At 37.1% G+C, this 22,651-nt stretch overlaps 1 protein-coding gene across 3 annotated transcripts; it reads left to right on the top strand.

Annotated features, from left to right (window-relative positions):
- The first annotated feature begins 3,825 nt into the window (after window positions 1-3,825).
- On the top strand, window positions 3,826-20,905 carry LOC125053746 (uncharacterized protein KIAA0754-like). 3 transcript variants are annotated; one of them, XM_047655273.1, is made up of 7 exons: window positions 3,826-3,959; window positions 4,144-4,327; window positions 4,506-4,604; window positions 9,693-9,947; window positions 17,889-17,951; window positions 18,683-19,146; window positions 19,177-20,905. In XM_047655273.1, the coding sequence occupies exons 1-7, from the start codon at window positions 3,954-3,956 to the stop codon at window positions 20,425-20,427; spliced, it is 2,322 nt and encodes a 773-aa protein (XP_047511229.1). In that variant the 5' UTR covers window positions 3,826-3,953; the 3' UTR covers window positions 20,428-20,905. The 3 variants fall into 3 exon arrangements, with proteins under 3 accessions (XP_047511229.1, XP_047511228.1, XP_047511226.1); XM_047655272.1 differs by having other exon boundaries at window positions 4,464-4,604; window positions 17,889-17,933; XM_047655270.1 differs by having other exon boundaries at window positions 4,464-4,604.
- The last annotated feature ends 1,746 nt before the right edge of the window (window positions 20,906-22,651 follow it).

The raw sequence follows: 22,651 nt of genomic DNA, 5'->3' as shown, positions 1-22,651 counted from the left end.
TCGGATTTCGATACTTTTAACATAGTATATATGTATTTTTTAGCTATTTATAATAATATTAAAATAAGCCATATAGCTCTTGTATAAAAGGCACTTTATGTCGCTTAGATAAAAATTTACCCCTTATGATAAACAGGTAAAATTATCTAAGCTAACAATGAAAGTTTTGTAATAACAAATGAAATTATATAATTCTTTTCCGAAATATTAGCAGCAATATGTAAAATTATATAAGCTATCATTAAAATTTCTGCGGCAACAGGTAGAAATAGATAAATTCAAAAGGCTTTAGAATATATATACAGAAATATTTAACTAAATGATTTAATAGTTTATAAAAAAATCAAGGTAAGTTGTATAAATGTTATTGTACATTTAGTATCAACCACATAAAATTTATCTTAATAGATAAAATGAATGCGAATCATCCTTCCTTACCGACAATATTTTACTAAAAGTAATAAATAATTAATAACGCATATAACATACATGAAATTAAACAAAGTTTTGTTGAATAAAATTCTTTAAGTATTTAAAATAAATCTATAAAATCAAAACAATACTATTATTATAGAACACTTATTAATTTATGTAGTTCGGAACTTTAAGGCATAAAATTAGATCAATATTAGTATCATAACCAGTCTTCAAAAACAATAACAAAAAACGTAGCTCTTGTGCTCTGCATTAATATAACATAAAGTAAGCCTTTGGCAAACAAAACATCCTTACAAATAACAGCAACATTAATGCTTAAATAATTTTTAAGGTAGGAATAATTAATCAATCAGTCTTCAAAAACTACAAAATATCTTAAGATTTCGTTTTAAAAATGTACCTTATTTTTTTAATATGTTTTGTAAAAATATCTAACCGACATAATTGATAAAAAAGTTATCAAGTAAAAATATCTAGAATTCAAAAAGTTATATTGTGTTAAAGAAGTAAAAACATCTAAGCACCAATAATATTCCATTTCAGTACTGGTAAAATCTTATAAGTCACAATTTCACAAAATAATGGCATCAAGTAAATATAACTGTAGGTACAATTCATAAAAATTTTTTACGGGTACAATCTACTAAGAATTTTTTTTTGTAGAGAAATTTTCAAACAAGTAAAAATAATTAAGTACAAACAAGTAAAAAATTAAAGACATGAAAAATATACTAAACTGATATTGCCAATTCTTAAGTTTTCCTAAGTGTAGAATTTTCTAAAAACTCCTTTTTTTTCGTCGGTTAGTAAGCACATAATTGGTGATTTTGTGTTAATTTCTCAATATCTAAGCGACATGAAATGCGTCATAAACGCACGACGAGTAGACCAAACGACGCAGAATGACGATTCGAATGGTATATAGAACTCATTTTAGGTATTTTTGTCGCTTAGATATTTTTGCCTTTCAAGCGTCGATATCTAGTTGAGAATTGACAGGTCCGATGTGAGGTATCCGATCAAAAGCTTCTGAATTCTGATCTCTATTGTCCATTTCCTTTTATAACGGTGTTGCGTAAGAGCGGTACGTAATCACAGAAAGTGATATTATGATGACATAGGCACTGTCTCATTCGTCGTTCAAAAATTGTTTTATCGGTTTATCCATCCACACATACACATCCACAGCATATACAGGGAAACTGTGCGGCCGAAATACTATTTGGTTGATAACGAGGTCAGCTAAATAACAAACTTAATTTCGAGGTCAACTAAATAACAAACGTAATTTCGTGGCGGGTTTTACCCACCAACGCGTGTCTCACGCATCGCTATTGATATTTGATATGGGCTAGGGATGTGAAAAAATAATCGATTTTTTTACGCGATTTTTATATTTAAAATAATCGATTATTTTTATACTTGAAAATCAATCATAGTAGATTTTTTATCTGCCACCCCCGACATTATGTCTGGTCTTTTAGGGATATTAACTATTAGAGATATTCGATATACAAAGATTTTTACAATGCGATACATTGAATTCGATTCTTTGAAGATGTATTGATATACTCGATGCATTGATGTTTTTTTGTAAAACATCGAAAGGATGATAAAACCAGTTAATTTTACAAAAACTCAAGTTTGAATGGAACACTATAATTTAAAAGTAAAATCAATTTATTCAGCAGCACAAGATAACATACAATTAAAAAGACAACAAAAATACTGCAATGTGCTACTGAAAAGGCATACACTCAGCATATTTTATCAAATTTCACCTACAATCTATCAAAACGAGATTTTGAGAAAAGTTACGAGAGAGTTAATTTCGATTTTTATTATTCTTAAACGTTAATTTGTGTTCATAAATTCTCGAATATTTATTAATCGATTTTTCATGTTAAAAAAATTATCGATTAATAAAAAATCGATTTTTTATGCAGAATGTCACATCCCTAATATGGGCGAATCGGCTCCCATCGGGTACACCCCGCTGTCCGCAGTTCCTCACCCGAAATGGCGACTACGACTACGTTCTTGTTAAGTTAAATGTAGGGTTGTGACGTTGTGCATAAAAAATCGATTTTTAAATAATCGATTTTTCTTAAAAAAATGAATCTATCGATTTTTTCTTAATTTTTGAATTAATTTCAAAATATTTCATTCATCATGGTTTCATTAATTAGAAATCAAAAATATAAATTATAAACACAAATTAAAGTTTTAGAATAATCAAAATTGACATGAACCATGTCGTTTTGATACATTTTAGGTGAAATTTGATATATTTTTTGTTGTCTTTTTGAAGTTATACTTCTTTAGGCGCGTTATGAAAAATTTATGAGAGTGAAATTTTACAATGCGCGCGCACCTGTGACACAAAATTAGGAGTGTGATTATAGCGTGCGCGAGCGAGATAGGAATAAGACAATCTACAAGTAAAAAGAAATAGAATATGCGTGAAGTTCGTATGCCAAGAATTTTGAATGACCATAATGACATTTGTCATTTACCTTTTAAACAAATAAAGGAGTTTTAATTATTTTTTTCAAAGAAATTTAGCAATGCTTTTTGAATCATAATCAGAAGTGATTTAAATTGAATATTTAAACCAATACCAATTAATATTTGTGAAAAAACTGTGCTCATCAACCTTCCTAAGTGCTTCAATAATAGAGGTTAACTATCCGTATGTATTATTATTATCGAATAATGTTTTGATTAAAAAAATGACCACATTGTTTAATCAAAACATGTAATTTTTCTGATTTAATCTAGCAAATATAAGGACAAGAGACAAAAAACAATTGATGAATCAGTGTAAGTGCACTAAATTGAATACAAAAAAAGAGTTGTCATCTTATCGCTGTGAAACATCAAAAACTGGAGGTGGAACAAAGCCAAACTATTTTTAATAATGCAAAAGAAGTATAACTTCTTACGCGCGTACATAAGTACACGCACCCTTTTTTTATTGTATGTAACCTTGTGCTGCTGAATAAATTTATTTTACTTTTAAATTGTAGTGGTTTAAAATTATAATATATAAAAAAATATAATTAATTCAAACATGAGTTTTTGTGAAATTAACTAGTTTTATTATCCTTTCGATGTTTTATAAAAAACATCAATGTATCGGCATTATAAACATCGATGTATATATCGAATATCCCTAATAGTTCCAGGTCCAGGTTATAAAAGACCAAATATAATCTCGGGATGAAAAATCGACTTTGATTGATTTTCAATTATAAAAAAAATAGATTATTAATCGATTATTTTTAATATTAAAATTGCATAAAAAATGGATTTTCACTTAAAAAAAATCGATTATAATCGATTTCTTCCATAATCGATTATTTTTTCACATCCCTAGTTCAATGTTATTTGTTAATTGTTAGTCAGTCGCCAAACATCGCCAACCGTATCAGACTTGTCGTCTGGAGTTTTTGTGTCTTTGTGCCATTATAGAGTGGCTACATCAGGGAATCAACCGCAAAAATACAGATACAATGAATGTGAGTATCTACTTGTATAGAATATTATGTTATTGTATGTTACATACCTACAAGCTGTGCATATGTTATTTAGACATACGATATTTTAGTAATTTTGATAAGATTTTTAATAAATCGTAAATGACCTTGATTATGTGAGTAAGCTTTGTCTTTTGCATACTGATGAAATCTTTGTTTTTATTAGATAAATAGAGCTGGGCTCGGCGAGTTCTGTGTAGTAGAATGGATCCAGGGCAGTAAAGCTGGTACGCGTGAGACGGTGTCGCGAGACTTAGTCGAGTTACAGCCTGACGTAGGACCTGGCGCCTGCAAAGTCCGTTCTCCATTTTCTAACCAGTATTCTCCTGCAGTTTTGCACTTTCATAATGGTAATATAGTTTCTAAATACGAGTATTATCTAGACATTCTATTCATCGCCCTTTGCTTTAGATTTGGTGACATTTTTATTTAGATTATTATAATACAAATTTGATTCCTAAAAATGCATTATTTATATTTCTATAGACTGTGACAAGTGTTTCTCGAATTGGGTATTACCTAACACAGCGGAGAAGAACGCCGTGGTCCCGAGCGACAAAGCCTCACGAAAGCGCCAAAGACAGCGTTCGCCGCGGGCAGTTCAGCGAGTGGGGGCAGGACATACAGGTAGGTACATCTCTTACAATTAGGGTTATATTTATATTTCAACAATCTGTGCTCGGTGACAGAGGAGTAGAGTTTGCCTAATGAAAGAAGATAATTGAATTATTTAAAATATATATATATATATATAATTATTAATAATAATAATAAATCGTTAATTTGCAAGAAAGTGGTACATTTATATCGATCAACAATTAAACACAAAAATACACAAAAATAGGCATGCAAATGTCACATTAATTTTCATTAAGTCATATTAGTACGGGAGGTAGCAACGTTTGAAAAAAAAGAATTTTAGGTCAGCTGATTTTGTGATATGTCTTCCTTCTTGCACTTCCGGTTAGAGTCTGGGCAATCTGGCTGGTGGTAGTGGTTGCGTTCATTAGTGCGCATCCTATCTGTCCAGGTAAAAATCCTGGATTTTAAAAGCATTTTAAGAAGCGTAATTTTTAATTTTTCGTTTTTAAATACGTCTACCTGACATACTTTTTTTATTGCCAGACATTTTTCACGTTGCTAACTATGTGCCAGACGCGATTTTAAGTTTTATTTTTATAAAAATTTCAAAGCATTTTAGAATGTCTGTATTATAGTAAAAATTCGGTTGTTAAGTCTTGAATTAAAATGATAAAGTTTTGCAGTATGATGAAGCATTGCATTTTAAGAAGCGTAATTTTTGATTTTTCCTTTTTAAATACGTCTACCTGACATACTTTTTTTATTGCCAGACATTTTTCCCATTGTTAACTATGTGCCAGACGCGATTATAAGTTTTATTTTTATAAAAATTTCAAAGCATTTTAGAATGTCTGTAATTTTAATATTATGTTATTTAAATATAAGGAAAACTGAAAATGAATTTGCCAGACATTAATTCGGTTGTTAAGTCTTGAATTAAAATGATAAAGTTTTGCAGTATGATGAAGCATTGCATTTTAAGAAGCGTAATTTTTGATTTTTCCTTTTTAAATACGTCTACCTGACATACTTTTTTTATTGCCAGACATTTTTCACGTTGCTAACTATGTGCCAGACGCGATTTTAAGTTTTATTTTTATAAAAATTTCAAAGCATTTTAGAATGTCTGTAATTTTAATATTATGTTATTTAAATATAATAAAAACTGAAAATGAATTTGCCAGACATTAATTCGATTGTTAAGTCTTGAATTAAAATGATAAAGTATTGCAGTATGATGAAGCATTGCATTTTAAGAAGCGTAATTTTTGATTTTTCCTTTTTAAATACGTCTACCTGACATACTTTTTTTATTGCCAGACATTTTTCCCATTGTTAACTATGTGCCAGACGCGATTTTAAGTTTTATTTTTATAAAAATTTCAAAGCATTTTAGAATGTCTGTAATTTTAATATTATGTTATTTAAATATAAGGAAAACTGAAAATGAATTTGCCAGACATTAATTCGGTTGTTAAGTCTTGAATTAAAATGATAAAGTTTTGCAGTATGATGAAGCATTGCATTTTAAGAAGCGTAATTTTTGATTTTTCCTTTTTAAATACGTCTACCTGACATACTTTTTTTATTGCCAGACATTTTTCACGTTGCTAACTATGTGCCAGACGCGATTTTAAGTTTTATTTTTATAAAAATTTCAAAGCATTTTAGAATGTCTGTAATTTTAATATTATGTTATTTAAATATAATAAAAACTGAAAATTAATTTGCCAGACATTAATTCGATTGTTAAGTCTTGAATTAAAATGATAAAGCATTGCAGTATGATGAAGCATTGCATTTTAAGAAGCGTAATTTTTGATTTTTCCTTTTTAAATACGTCTACCTGACATACTTTTTTTATTGCCAGACATTTTTCACGTTGCTAACTATGTGCCAGACGCGATTTTAAGTTTTATTTTTATGAAAATTTCAAAGCATTTTAGAATGTCTGTAATTTTAATATTATGTTATTTAAATATAATAAAAACTGAAAATGAATTTGCCAGACATTAATTCGATTGTTAAGTCTTGAATTAAAATGATAAAGTATTGCAGTATGATGAAGCATTGCATTTTAAGAAGCGTAATTTTTGATTTTTCCTTTTTAAATACGTCTACCTGACATACTTTTTTTATTGCCAGACATTTTTCACGTTGCTAACTATGTGCCAGACGCGATTTTAAGTTTTATTTTTATAAAAATTTCAAAGCATTTTAGAATGTCTGTAATTTTAATATTATGTTATTTAAATATAATAAAAACTGAAAATGAATTTGCCAGACATTAATTCGATTGTTAAGTCTTGAATTAAAATGATAAAGTATTGCAGTATGATGAAGCATTGCATTTTAAGAAGCGTAATTTTTGATTTTTCCTTTTTAAATACGTCTACCTAAGTTATGAATAATTCATGCAACGTGAAAAATGTCTGGCAATAAAAAAAGTATGTCAGGTAGACGTATTTAAAAACGAAAAATTAAAAATTACGCTTCTTAAAATGCTTTTAAAATCCAGGATTTTTACGTGGACAGATAGGATGCGCACTAATGAACGCAACCACTACCGCCAGCCAGATTGCCCAGACTCTAACCGGAAGTGCAAGAAGGAAGACATATCACAAAATCAGCTGACCTGAAATTCTTTCTCGAAAACGTTGCTACCTCCCGTACTATATAATAAGAACATCTGTCATAATAATAAGTCAAGGTATTTATAATTAATTGTTGTCAAACTTATAGGCTAAGGTGCTTTTAAAGCCCACGCTTTAAAAGCACCTTAACTTTGAAAACATTACATGGCAGCGATCTATAACTTCTAGGAAGGTGATTAAATATTCTTATAGCCATGCCGTAACAATTTTCGGAATATAGCGCGGTGCAACATGCAGGCACCCGCAGCCGTATTGGATCCCTCGGTATTTACGAGTAAAAGCAAGTTTCTTTATATGTTTTAAATAATTTTGGATGCTTCTTTACAGGCATAACTGCTTCAAAGATATACAAACTTGGTACTGTCAGATTACCGAGTTCGTAAAAAATTGTCTTAACTTAACTTAAAGTATTGTCTTGATACTTCATGCAATTACTCATTTTTATTTCTATTATATATTTTTTCTGAAAAGTTAACAGGTATAAAAGCCTAAACTTTGTTTTATTTGATAGAATATTTCGTTTCTTTCGCAGGATTTGATTATTCCGAATAAAGTTGTGTTTTATAATAAATATAATATGTAGTTTTAATTTTCCATGCAATGCTAGTCATTTTATGTATCAATAGTAAAATACTAAATACGTTAATAAATATTTAATTTCATAGAAAAACAGTTACTATCACCGTAAAAAATAATAAAATAAAATCAAGTAAGTTTAGAAAATATATCAAACTTTTAGGGATACCATACTATTTTTTTTTTAAATTTGCCTCGCTTTTTCGTTATCTTCTTTCATTAGCCAGACTCTAGCAAGTTCGGAAGTCAATACTAGATTGAATCTTTCTTTAACATAAATTATTTCCTTAAGTAATACTTAAGCCTGACAGAAGATCCGCGAAGACAATAAAACATAACCGATGCCGGCGGCGGCTACTCTGTGGATTAGGGGGTTTTATTGGTGCCTGTAGCTACAAATCTTTCCTGTGGCCAATACCAACAATATCGCCACGAGCTTTTTTTATTTATGCTATTATAGGCTTTGGTACGGACCAGTTATTAGAGGTAGTAATGAGAGACAGTCCAGGTTGTGGAAAGCGTGGTAGAGGACTATCTCATAATGGATGGAACGTCATATTTACAAACTTGATGGGAAATTTATGGCAACGCGTCGCGCGCAATGAAATGGAGAAGAATAGTGGAGGGCTTTGCCACTTGGCAAGCGGATGAGGAGCTGGTGATAGATACAATATTATTAGTAAATACTTAATAATATAGTAAATACTTTATTTTATTTTAAAAGGCACACTCACGAAACACATACAAACACTTACAGAGAACACATAACATAGAAAACAAGATTGTTACATATCCATTGCACTCCTTTTGCCCCGCAAACCAATACCTGTACCCCTCTTACGCAACACCGCTATAAAAGGAAATGGAAAATAGAGATCAGAATTCAGAAGCTTTTGATCGGATACCTCACATCGGACCTGTCAATTCTCAACTAGCTAAGTACTTTATAATATAGATTATTTGTCGTGCACCTAATATCGGGCCGATTAAATAGTTATATTTACTTAAGTCTTAATTACCGTAAGTGATTAATTAAAGTAATTTAAATATATATTGTTTTTATTTGGGATTCACCGCTGGCCCTCAATTAATTAGATACATGCATGTGCATCAATAACAAGTGTGCACAACATTTAAAGGGAAACATTACAACGATCTCTCGGCTGCATTTCCAAACTCTGAGGCGATCGTCAACATCCACGACTGTTTTAATGTAAAGTGGGAACAAACCGTGATCCATGTGGTATCAAATTATTTCAGTATTATTATTATTTTCTTATGTAGCCAAGTCCACATTTCAAGGATCGTCAAGCTCGCTTAAATGTCATTGCTTGAGGCGGCGTCCATGCGTCGGGTTGTCTCTCTCCCTAAAATATGGCGAGGGGGCCGATGGCTGGCCATGCGTCATACTCGTGAACGGGTGCTACTTGTGGTGACTGGTCGTACTTGAATTCGTGTATGCGGTGATGTTAATTATTTCGGCTATGTGTTTGCGTGTTGTTCCCACACGAATGTAAGTTCGTGCTCCTATTTCACCATGCCTCCTGCTGATAGAGTACAACTCTTTGTTTTTAATTTATGTTATTATTATCAATTACTTAAGATGTTTAATGGTTTAATGGTAAAAAAACATGGCGATTAAAAAGAGTGGCGGAGAGTTTATTGCCAGTTCTTCTCTTCCGTTCTACGCCCTTGATTTGAGAACTGGCACTAAATGTAAAATTAGAAGCATTAATATGTGTTTCTTTACTGACAAGTCATAAGTGTACAATGTGTTACCCATATGATTAAATGATTTTTAAATTTGATGAAGAGAAAATAACTTCAACATTAAAAGTAAAAAACAAACTGAACGGAACTAAATTTATTATCCGAATATAAAGCTTTACTATTATTATTCCAGACTTAGGCCATGGTGGGCCACGTGACTCGACGGACGAGCTTCGGTACATCGTGGTAAAAGCATATGATTCTTTGCCTCAACAGTACGCTTGTGTGCCGAGGAGCTGGATAAAAGCAAGCACCGGCACTAGCCTGGCCGTCGGCGCCTCCTGTATCGTGCCTTGGCCGGTCCAGATGAGCGGCCCTTGGGCTCGCCTTGGTCACTCGCCCTCGCCCAAGTGGGGTTCGCGGCGCGCAATCTGCGTGCACGCCGCAGGTATACAAACGAATAATTAATATTCATACAATTATTTATTTATTTAGAATATTCACAGCACAATACAGAAATAGATATATATATATATATATATATATACATACACATACATATTATATTACATTGTGGGTTAGTTAGAAATTTTCACATTATAGTTTTTTTTTTCATAAAACAAGATGGTAAACATACCAAATATTTTTAGTGTAAACCAAAAAATAAAAAACATAATGTAATTAGTTGACAATAAAAGGTTATCAATGCACTTCATTCATCTGCTTGAAATAATTTTGTGTCAAAGATATCCTTGCTATCCTCACACTCTTAGGGTCGATTCGACCAAACAAGAGTAAATCTTAATCTTAGGATAAATCGTCATTTAATCGAGAGTAAATCAATTTTACGTTTTACCAACTACAAATTCTAAGAATAGTGGGCTTATTCGGGAATTGCTACTATACCGCTGTTTCGCACGGAATAACAGCTATTCCTAGAATAATTTAATGGCGACAGTCAGTCCAATCAGCTGATTTCTGTCATTTCACAAATATGTATTCTGTGTTTTAATTTCAAGTCAACGCAACGCACTAAATTAATAGTCTGGCATTGTATAATGAAACGTTTAAACAATTTATTATTTATTTATTTATTTTTAGATTTTTTATTTTCTATAATATTAGAATGAAATTCAACTAGGCTCAACAGAAGTTCCTTTTTAGACGAAAGCCTCAAACAAACAAGAAATAAAAACTTTTTGTTATCGTTTGACACCTGTTAAAAGCTACTTTTTCACACTATAATACGGCAAAATCGAGTTGACACGATGTATGCTCTTACACTGTCCCGTTGTAGAACAACATTTATTTGCCGAGTTTTATTTTCGTTCACCATTCTCTTGCTATTCGCGTATTGTTATTCCTAGCGCAATTATACCATCGATTACGTGGACAAACGACTATGGATTTACTCGAGATTAAAATCATGGAATAGATTATTCTTGGAATAGTTACTCGTGTATAAATTGAAGTTTGGACGAATCGACCCTTAGCGAACAAATCAATGCCAATCGTTAAGTCAATAAATTTGTTCGCCGCTCTAACCATAAAGTTGCTCCCTCTATAATTTGTGTTTACTCTGGGTACATGCAATAGGTTCACGATTCTAAGTGTTTTGTTATATGTTCGAAGGTTTATTTTTCTTACTAGCTCGGTACAATCGACCTCACCAGTAGCAATTTTCATAAGGTAGAGAGAGTCCGCAATATCACTGCGTAATAATAGTGGTAACATGTGAAAATGTTTACACCGGCCCTGTAGTCAGGCAGCAAAATTTTGGCCTTGTTTTGCAGGTGTTTTTGAATATTTTCGATTCGATTGCGATGCATACTCTAAGTTGCTTCTAACACACGAACAATATAGAATTTTCAATGTCTTGACTTGGGTAAAACTACATGATGTTCTTTAAATAAAGCCAAGCATTTTGGTTGCTTTCCGTACAATACTATCTATATGTATATCAAATATAAACTTAACATCATGCAAAACTCCGAGATCCCTAATGACATCAACAGCTACTAAAGCAGAATTTTTAAGCTTGTACGTTGTATTGATTTTATTACGTTTCCTAGTGAATGTCATACAAAAGCATTTCGAGACATTCAAGCCCAACTTGTTACGAAGACAGTAATCCTCAAATCGATTTAATTCGCCTAGTTAATATTAATTTCATAATTTTCATATCGTCTGCATATAGTAATATTTTAGAATATTTAAAACATGTTAATATATCGTTCACAAATAGTATAATAAGGAGCCCTGGGGAACACCTGAAGGAATAGACATCCAATTAGATGTATATCCTTGTAAATCGCTAGTGGGAGTGCCATGCTGTTGCCTTCGGGCTTCAGCCAAATGGGCAGGCACGACCGGGGCAGTACCACTGTCTCTCAGAAAACCGGCGTGAAGTGATGCAATAAGTTTGCCTTATTGTACTCGCGTTTCGTGCGGTGAGAGAGACTCCCGGAGCCCATTCCCCCCCCCCCCCCCCCCCTCTACAAGAAATATGAAAGTGCAGAAAAAACACAGAATCTACCCCAGGGGGGTACCACACGCGCTCGCGGTGGAGAATCCCCCTCTGGGTGTCCAACACCGGGACACTCTGCGCCCGGTGGTGGACGCACAGGCTGCCCTTCGTATTCTGGGGGGGGCAATTCTGCGCTCGGTAAAAATAACATTAATCGTTCTCGGGGCAAACGGAGCAATCCTACAAAGGCACCCCCGTCCACACTCGCCGTGGACTTCACAAATGTTAAGGGGCTCAATACCAATATCAACGCAGTCCACTACCATTTAGAGACTGCGAAGCCGGCCTTGCTCTTTCTTACCGAGACTCAGATTTCCTCCCCGGCTGATACTTCCTACCTCTCCTACCCGGGGTACAAATTGGAACATTCATTTGTGCCGCGGGCGGGAGTTTGCGTGTACGTCAGAGAGGATTTCTGTTCTCGTCGCCTCGGGACGCTTGAAGGAAGGGACCTATCTAACCTCTGGCTGCGCGTAGACTGCGATGACCATCCGCGATTCTACGCATGCCTGTATAGGTCCCATAGCGGAAATACCGAAACTGACCGACTCATTGAGCACATCCAAATGGCTACAGATTCCCTGCTCGAAAGGGTTCCTACCGCTGAAATCGTGATACTTGGCGATTTTAACGCCCACCATGCCGATTGGCTCGGCTCTGAAACTACCGATCACGCGGGAAGATCCTTTCACGACTTTGCTTTAGCCTACGACCTGACACAAATGGTCCCTGCGATTACGCGAATACCAGATGTGGATGGTCATAAACCCTCTTTGTTGGACCTTCTGCTGACTTCACATCCGGAGAACTATCAAGTCTCTGTTGACCCGCCATTGGGTTCATCAGATCATTGTGTGGTCCGGAGTACTGTGCCATCTACGCGCCCTTCACGGCCCCGCTTTATGGGTTGTCGCCGTATTTGGCACTATAAGTCAGCAGATTGGGACGGGATGCGGTCTTTCTTTGCGTCCTACCCTTGGGGGCCTATGTGCTTTTCGCCGGAAGCTCCAGATTCCGTCGCTGCCTCTGTCGCCAAAGTGGTTCTGCAGGGCATGGAACTCTTTATTCCATTTTCTGCGGTGCCGATCGGTGGCAAGTCTCAGCCCTGGTTTAAACGTTCTTGCAAGGCGGCCTCGCGTCGAAAGCGAGAATGCTTTAAGGCATGGGCGGAAGCGGCGAAATCTCGTGATGCCAATACCAGCGAACTTAAAACAGCATATAACTCAGCCTCCAGGTCCTTCAAACGGGAAATCACTAAGGCAAAGTCAGAGCACATTGCCAGATTTAGCGAGAGATTGGCCCAACTCCCTTCAGGGACTCGAGCCTTCTGGTCTCTCGCCAAAGCTGTCCAGGGGAATTTTTGTCAGCCCTCCATTCCGCCACTGCACAGGGAGGATGACTCTCTGGCCCACACTGCGAAGGAGAAGGCCGACCTTTTGGGCTGTCTCTTCGCGTCCAACTCGACTTTGGATGACCGAGGGAGATCACCACCGACCAATTCGCGGTGTGATTCCTCGATGCCGGAAATCACATTCCGGCAACGTGCTGTCCGCAAAGCACTTTCTTCCTTGGACATTCATAAGTCGAGCGGGCCGGATGGTATCCCCCCAATTGTGCTGCGTACTTGTGCTCCTGAGTTGGCTCCGGTCTTAACGCGCCTTTTCCGGTACCTGTACTCGCTCGGCACTGTCCCGAAGTGCTGGAAGACCGCTTCGATACATCCGATCCCAAAAAAAGGCGATCGCTCTGATCCGTCCAACTATCGCCCAATAGCTATAACCTCCTTGTTCTCCAAAATAATGGAAACCATTATTAATTGCCAGCTCTTGAGTTTTCTAGAAGGCCACCAGTTGATTAGCGATTCTCAGTACGGCTTTCGTCGTGGTCGCTCAGCTGGTGACCTCCTTGTATACCTTACCCATAGGTGGGCAGAGGCAATTGAGTCCAAGAGGGAGGCGCTGGCGGTAAGTTTGGACATAGCGAAAGCCTTCGATCGGGTGTGGCACAGAGCACTGCTCTCGAAGCTTCCAGCCTATGGGCTTCCCGAGAAATTATACGATTGGATCTCCAGCTTTCTGGCCGATCGGAGCATCAAGGTCGTCATCGACGGAGCATGTTCCGACCTTAAACCCGTGAACGCTGGGGTCCCACAAGGCTGTGTTCTATCCCCGACCCTATTTCTTCTGCATATCAATGATATGTTGCAACTTAGCAACATTCACTGCTATGCGGATGACAGCACTGGGGATATTCTTTACACTGGCCGGGCAGGTATTTCTCGGGCAGTTGTTGATGAGTACCGGAACAAACTTGTGTCTGAAGTCGAAACTCTACTACGTGGAGTCTCAGACTGGGGCAGACAAAACCTAGTCCAATTTAACCCCAAGAAGACACAAGTTTGCGCGTTTTCCGCTAAAAAAACACCCTTTGTGTTGCTACTCCTCTTTTCGAAAACACTCTTCTTAAAGCCACAGCCAGCATTGGAATACTTGGCGTTGACATATCGAACGACGTTCAGTTTCGCGGTCACTTGGAGGGAAAGGCTAAATTAGCCTCCAAAAAGCTTGGTGTGCTCAGCAAGGCGAGGCGGTACTTCACTCCGGGCCACCGCATGCAACTGTATAAAGCGCAAATTCGGCCCCACATGGAGTACTGCTCTCACCTCTGGGCGGGGGCTCCCCAGTACCAGCTCCTTCCACTTGACCGTATACAACGCAGAGCGGTTCGAATCGTCGACGACCAATCCCTCTCCGAGCGGCTTGATCCTTTGACGTTGCGTAGAGATGTGGGGTCACTCTGCATCTTCTACCGCATTTACCATGGAGAGTGTTCAAAGGAGTTGTTCGGATTAATACCTGCAGCTGAATTTCATCATCGGACGTCGAGACAGAATACGAAATTCCACCCGTATCACCTCGACGTCCGCCGTTCCACAACTGAGCGTTTTTCAAGGCAGTTTTTGCCGCGCACAACCACTATGTGGAACCAGCTGCCCACTGAAGTATTTCCGAACCAATTCGACTTAGGGTCCTTCAAGAAAAGAGCGTACCTATTCTTAAAAGGCCGGCAACGCACTCGCGAGCCCTCTGGCATTGAGAGTGTCCATGGGCGGCGGTATCACTTAACATCAGGTGAGCCTCCTGCCCGTTTGCCCCCCGTTCTATAAAAAAAAAAAAAAAAAAGGAATCCAAACGCTCTCTTACGTTTAGATTCACCGCCAATAGGACCCCTCCGCCCTTGTCTAGTTTAATCATAATCTCTGTCCCGCCTCAAGACCACGTATCTGTTGTCAAACATTTCGTTGTTATAAATGCCATCAACTAACCATGTTTCCGTAAAAGAAATAATGTTTTAGGAGTTAAAAAAAATACTACTCAGAAGATCGCTACACTTGGTACGCAAGCCACGTAGGTTTTGATAGTATATATTCAAAGAATTGAGTTTAAGTTATTGCCAATGTATATGTAATGAAATATAAAGCGCCTGTAATATATGGCACAAGGATTAGCGAAAACCGTATTATATCTCAGCATATTACTAAAAAAGTTATATCTTATCCTTACAAATATTAAGAGCATTTGCACTATATTAATAGTCTATACCTACACACATTGTACAGTAACCCATTAAACGACAACAATATATTAAAGTATATTATGTAATATAGAAAGCATTGTTACCTTTGTTTAGTATTAGATGGCAGCCGGTAGATGTGAGTGTCCACGTGAACATTATTAAGTTCATTTAGCAATAGCCAATAAATATATTTCTTCCGATGACTACTTCGCCTGTAGTCGATATGTGCGTGAATATAAAAGTAATAACAACATTTTTAAAGATTTTTATGTTACGACGACATAAGCCAAAAACAAAATTATAAGCACTATTATATAGTTTTATTACTTTAAAAATTATCAAAAAAAAAAAAAATGCAACATAACGTTAATGCAGTTAATAAAAGTATTGTAAATAACTGCAGTTTTTATATAGTAATAAGAACAAGAATATTTATTTACAACAAATACTGCATGGCATAGTATATTAATTTTAAGCAATACATACATATACAAAACGAAATAACGACGTAAAAATATTTTAATTTTATAATAAGACAGGGAACTAATGTGTATAGTAGTACTGTAATAATATATGTATTACATATACTCGTAATACCCACAAATCAAGATATATATTCTTTATGAGCAATGCGGACAGAATATAGCAATACGAAATTATTCATAGGTAGCATTGGGTTAGGCGGACACTTAAAGGTAGGTAATTTGTTAATAAGATGATTTTGGTAATTTTTTGTAGTTTATGCATTTTCAATCCTATAATAATTTTGGAGAAGTCTATATTAAAAAAGTAACAATACATGTTTAATGTTTATTATTACCATCTCTAATAACATAAGAACAAAGAGAGATCGGATAAGAATATGCGAATAGAATATAAGTAGATCATAGATGATAAGTACCCTCAATATGCTATTCATTACAAATTCAACTAATGAATACGTACACCGAAATAGCAACCTTATGGTCAACGCATCAAAGCAGTGATTATTAATTTTATGAAAGTATTTACCTGCTGCAAAGCGGTCGGAGTGTGAACAGACGATAGCTTCAACACGCACAGTGGTTCTCGACTTTTACTGATTCGGTTTTATGATTAATAAAATAAATATGGTCAGATAAGTATAAAAAGTAGTAAGTATTTATCAAAGTTAAGCAGTCAATTTCCTTTGGTAATTTTTTGAAGATCATTCCGAGTCCGAGTTCACCGCGAGTATTGCAGATGTAGGATTTCTTCTAGCCAGTATCTTGCAATGTTTGACCCAAACTTCCAGTCCATTTCTTTTGCAGTTTTTTGCTTTGTTTAAAAGAGTTTTGTTTTTTGAAGTAAGGTGGTCATTCACATAAATTTTGCTTGACCCACGTAAACCCAAGATATTTGGGGTTAGTAAGCCATCTTTGTTGAAAGTTCCGAGAGCAGCCACAAAGTCCTCCTTGACGTACGTATTATTGAAACTGGCAATTATGGACTTCGGGCTGTTCTAGTCTCGAGATGGAGTGCGGGCTACAAAGTTAAGCTGATGCTTTGTTATATGATAATTTACTTTCGAACCAATGCTTATTACTAGGTCAAGCAGGTTCTCATTAACTGACTGTGGTAATCCTTTTACTTCTACATTATTCATTCGATGCCATTGCTCTGCGAAATCCCTGTCTTTTTCAAGTAGCCCAACTCTGTTCTCTAGGGTTTTGATAGCTTCTTTGCTTTTTTTATGTCTAGTAACCTATTTTCTATGTTTAGTAGTCGGGATCTAAACTCCTTAATAGTATTGCTGGCTTCAATCACCGTGGTTTTAAGGCCTGGTAAGTTTTATTACTGTTTCATAAATTTTACCTTGTTCACTAGTTCCTCAAAGGCTGAGCAAGTGATTCGAGCGGTAAGAGATTTTACCTTCTCCCTTAATGATACTTCAGGCAGAGGTGACAGTGTAGTTGTACCCGGCTGTTGACCTCCTGTCTTGAATTTTAGACATAGCCATGTAGTTTTTCGGTAACCCAGTTTACGGTAGCCCCCTTCCGTGATCCCTATACAGTTAAAGAGATATATCAGCTTGCACGATGAGCATTGTGCACCATCACCACCAAACATTTTCTCTTTAATTTCCCCGCATCTCGACATGATTAGTTTATAAAGAGGAGTTTGAGAATCACTGGTTGTTATTAGCGCCTATTGCGTAGGGAGCGAAACGTCCGCTCACTACTCAATAGGCGAGGCGACTGATTATATCCATTTAATATTTTTGTAATTACTACTTACATGTTAAGATGCCATCTGTTTTTTGTACAGTTAACTATGACGCTGGCCAGGATTGGATTCGGATGATGACAAAAGGTCAGCTGATTTACTCAGGTAATCAAATTTTTTTTATAGAACAGGTGTGGAGAGCAGGAGTAAGTGATTCGCCCATGGACACGGCACCCGAAGCTCGCAAGTGAGTTGCCAGCCTTATAGTTTATACGCTCTTATCTTGTAGAACCTAAATCTAATTGATTCAGAAATACTTCAGTGGGTAGGTGGTTCCGCATAGTGGTAGTGCGCGTCAAAAAGTGCCAATAAAACGCTCAGTTGAGAAATGACGGACGGAAACGAAGCGGTCCGGTATCCTGTCTCGATGGTGAAACTCAGCAGCAGATAGTACTGCGAACAACTCTGAATATTCCCCATGGTAAATGCGGAAGAAGATACAGAGAGACCGCACATCTCTTCGCAACACAAAGGGATGAAGCCGCTCGAAAAGGAACTTGGTGTCGACGATTTAAATCGCTCATCGTTGAATACGGTCAAGTGGAAAGAGCTCGTCCTGCTCGTAACAACTCTGGCGAAAGCTTTCAAGTACACAGCAGTAGCCTCCAAACTTCTAAGAGGCTAATTTAGCCTTTTAAATAACTGCGGAGCTAAGGAGGAGCGGCGACAAAGGTTTCAATAAATCTCATTGACTGCTTAGTACACTCAGACTCATCCAAGTGTCGGACAGTATGACAATAGTCAATTAGTCATCTATAAAAATTTGTTTAATTTAGGGTTTAAAGAGGAAGCGCATCTTCTAGACCTTGCTTTAGAATCGCCGATTTATGTTTCAGGTGACCCTCGTCCGGCCAAGATGCCCCGCATTTCCGACTCTTCTCGCCGCTTCACCGGCCTCCAGCTTACCAACCCGCCAATTCCGTCAATAAGCGCAGTCGTCAATGAGCTCCATGAAATGTCAGTCTGTCATGACACAGACGACTGCTCTTCAGACTTGCCGGCGGCGTATAATACAGAAGAGTTTCGAAAACTTATAACAACATATAATTGTATCCCGAAGCGTCAACGACCCGCGAATTCTGTACCAGATCATACGGTCGCACCTACACCAGTTCTCGACTCACTCGCTAATCTTCCCTACTTAGAACCTTTACGATCTACCTCAATCCGTGAAAACTCCTCTTCTGCTGCTAGAAAATCACCTACAACTACATCGTTTTCTACTTCTGCGAAAGTTATGTTTCATAATGCACCATCGACTTACACATCAGAGATAGGAAGCCTCCAACGACCCTCAGTACCTACCCCGTCATTTGCGTCTTCTTCAGTGCCTACCCCCCTGTCACCATCTAATCTCGCACCAGCCCCGTCTATCCCGTCATCTGCGTCGTCTTCAGTGCCTACCTCCCTGCAACCATCTAATCTCGCACCAGCCCCGTCTATCCCGTCATTTGCGTCGTCTTCAGTGCCTACCCCCCTGTCACCATCTAATCTCGCACCAGCCCCGTCTATCCCGTCATCTGCGTCGTCTTCAGTGCCTACCCCCCTGTCACCATCTAATCTCGCACCAGCCCCGTCTATCCCGTCATTTGCGTCTTCTTCAGTGCCTACCCCCCTGTCACCATCTAATCTCGCACCAGCCCCGTCTATCCCGTCATCTGCGTCGTCTTCAGTGCCTACCCCCCTGTCACCATCTAATCTCGCACCAGCCCCGTCTATCCCGTCATCTGCGTCGTCTTCAGTGCCTACCCCCCTGTCACCATCTAATCTCGCACCAGCCCCGTCTATCCCGTCATTTGCGTCGTCTTCAGTGCCTACCCCCCTGCAACCATCTAATCTCGCACCAGCCCCGTCTATCCCGTCATCTGCGTCGTCTTCAGTGCCTACCCCCCTGTCACCATCTAATCTCGCACCAGCCCCGTCTATCCCGTCATCTGCGTCGTCTTCAGTGCCTACCCCCCTGTCACCATCTAATCTCGCACCAGCCCCGTCTATCCCGTCATCTGCGTCGTCGTCAGTGCCTACCCCCCTGCAACCATCTAATCTCGCTCCAGCCACCTCTATCCCGTCATTTGCGTCGACTTCAGTGCCTACTACGATACTGGAGGAACTAGGACTGAAGCAGCAGTCTACTGCTGCTTCAGTCCCTTGTAGCGAATTATTATCTTTTACTTCAGCCATCTCTCTACAATATGTCTCACCAGCCACCTCTACTCCTTTACTTCCCTTAATTCCTTCAACTTCAGTAGTGACTCCCTCGCAAGCTTCTACTTCTGTAGACCACACTTCTACCACCGTTTCCTCTTCTATCGCTCGCACGACACTTCCTAAAGCCCATTCTCCGTCTATCACGACGCGAGCCGAACCTAACTCGTCACAAATTATTACTAAACGGCAGATTCGATGTGAATTCATTGAATTAATAAGTAAAATTACTGAACTAGATAAAGATTTAGACAAAATATGTAACAGTACCGTGAAAGGAATTCATTCGAGTTCTTTGAAATTTCAAGAATCTATGAAACCTTTTTACAATTATTGTTTATCAAAAAACAATGACGTCGCCGTAGAAGCAAATTAGATTTAGCTAATTGTTTATGTAAGTGTGTATATTTTGTAACTTTTTGTAATTATTATTTTGTAAATTTTTCAAGGTTATTCCTTGAAAAATTAGGCTTAATAATTATTATTAAATAATTAATTTTTTTACTTATGCTCGATAGTGATTATACTATTAAGATAGTACGGTTCCAGGTCAAGTTCCGGGGTGCTTTATATAATAGAGGATTTTATTTTTACTCTATAATTATGCACTCCGTACAATAGAATATGCGAAATAATGAAGTGTTAATTGCTATGAAAGGAATGAATGCAATAATGTAGGTACACTATAAATTTTAGAGACAACAATAAAAAGAATTTTAGAAATTGTAAATTGAATGGGATTCGTGAAAACGATTTGGGATTTAGTGACGCTTATAAAACTAAGAAAGCTCGACTGAGCAAATGTACAGCTCGGCTCGGCTCTAACAAAGATTAAAAATAAACTCTCAGATATTTTTATCTTTTTATTTTTAGACTATCCCTCTTACACTATCCCTCGGTATAACGACGTCGAACAAGATGGAACTATTGAAAACCCGTACATCACACATTTAATACGCAAGATCATCATAATACCATCATATATGTATATATACTAGCGGACTGCGGACTCGACAGACGTTGTCCTGCATGATATTTCAAGCGATCGGGATATTAAACATAGTATGCACCGACTGCAGCGCCATCTGCCAGGCTAATTTGGACATCTAAACCATCCAGAAACCCACCCAAACGCATACAAAAACATCATTTCGATTAATCCAGCCGTTTAAGAGGATTTCAGTTACATACACACATACAGTAGACGTATATATATAAGATTATATATATTTTTTTTATATGGAATTGATTTTTTTTTATATATGATAGGGTGTTGTTGTGTTTCTCCGAGGGAGTCGGTACGGAATAAGTTTAAGGAATTAAATATTATGACACTATCTGGTCAATATATTCTTGAAGCCTTGTTGTATGTCCAAAAAAATATAAACGATTTTAAAACAAATGGTGACTTTCACCAGTATAATACGCGAAAGATAGAACTAATTTGAGTGTACGACCAACCAGGCTCCAAAAGATAAAACACTCCTTATATGGAAATTGTATTCGTTTTTACAACAAACTCCCAAGCGAAATTAGAGAATTATCACTAAATAAATTCAAAGCCCTTGTTAAACGAAAATTAATCAACAAAGCTTTTTATAAATTTGAGGACTACTTAAATGATCCTAATCCTTGGGATTGAATTTCTCCAGTACAAACAATTTGTATGACAATACTTGGCGATTAAAAAGAGTGGCGGAAAGTTTCTTGCCAGTTCTTCTTACCCGCTCTACGTCCTTGACTTGCGAACTGGTAGTAAATGTAAATTTATGATTAATTTAACTTGACGATTCAAAAGTGTACTTGGTTACCCACTTGAATAAAGATATTTTTAGTTTGAGTTTGAGTTTGGTGGCAAACGAGCTTGCGGGACGACCAAAAAGGGCAGTCTACGCAGCCCATAGACACCCATTTTTAGTGGGTGCGTTACCGGACTTTGAGGGGAGGCTTTGCAACTGCGGGGGGCGGGGGCCGGGCGAGCGTGTGGTGTGCTATCGTCTCGTTCATTCACCTGAGGTCACTGACCACACTACACGCCGCTCGACACTGCTTCCGCAGCTGCACACTTTTTCGAAAATAGTATTTTATTTCTTCGCCTCGTCATCGTCATTTTGGTCTTCGGCCGGATCTTTGAACATTTATAGACAAAAAGTGAAGTGTGTAATCGTATAAAAGTGATTTGAATCGTGAAGTTTTGTGTGCGAGTGAATATTAAAGTGAATCACGCGCACGCCCTTTGTTTCCTTTGTTCTCGGTTCTTATATGTTAGGTACTTTTATTGCGGAATGCACGCATGTATTGGGAGAATTCACAGGATGCTTTAGGCATATTCTGTGACTTGTCCAAAGCTTTTGACTGTGTTTGCCATGACACACTTATCAAGAAACTACACCACTATGGCATTAGAAATAAGGCTCTTAGACTTCTCAGTTCATATTTAGACAATAGAATACAAAGTGTAGATATTAATGGCAAAAAATCAAAAGGATCTGTGGTAACTATGGGTGTTCCGCAGGGTTCAATTCTAGGTCCTTTCTTATTCCTTATCTATATCAATGATTTACCTTTTTGTGTAAGGGATGATCACAAAATCCTATTAT

This window comes from Pieris napi, chromosome 11, assembly GCF_905475465.1.
Source record: "Pieris napi chromosome 11, ilPieNapi1.2, whole genome shotgun sequence".
NCBI classification, from domain to species: domain Eukaryota; kingdom Metazoa; phylum Arthropoda; class Insecta; order Lepidoptera; family Pieridae; genus Pieris; species Pieris napi.
This window is presented reverse-complemented; position numbering and strand designations above follow the sequence as displayed.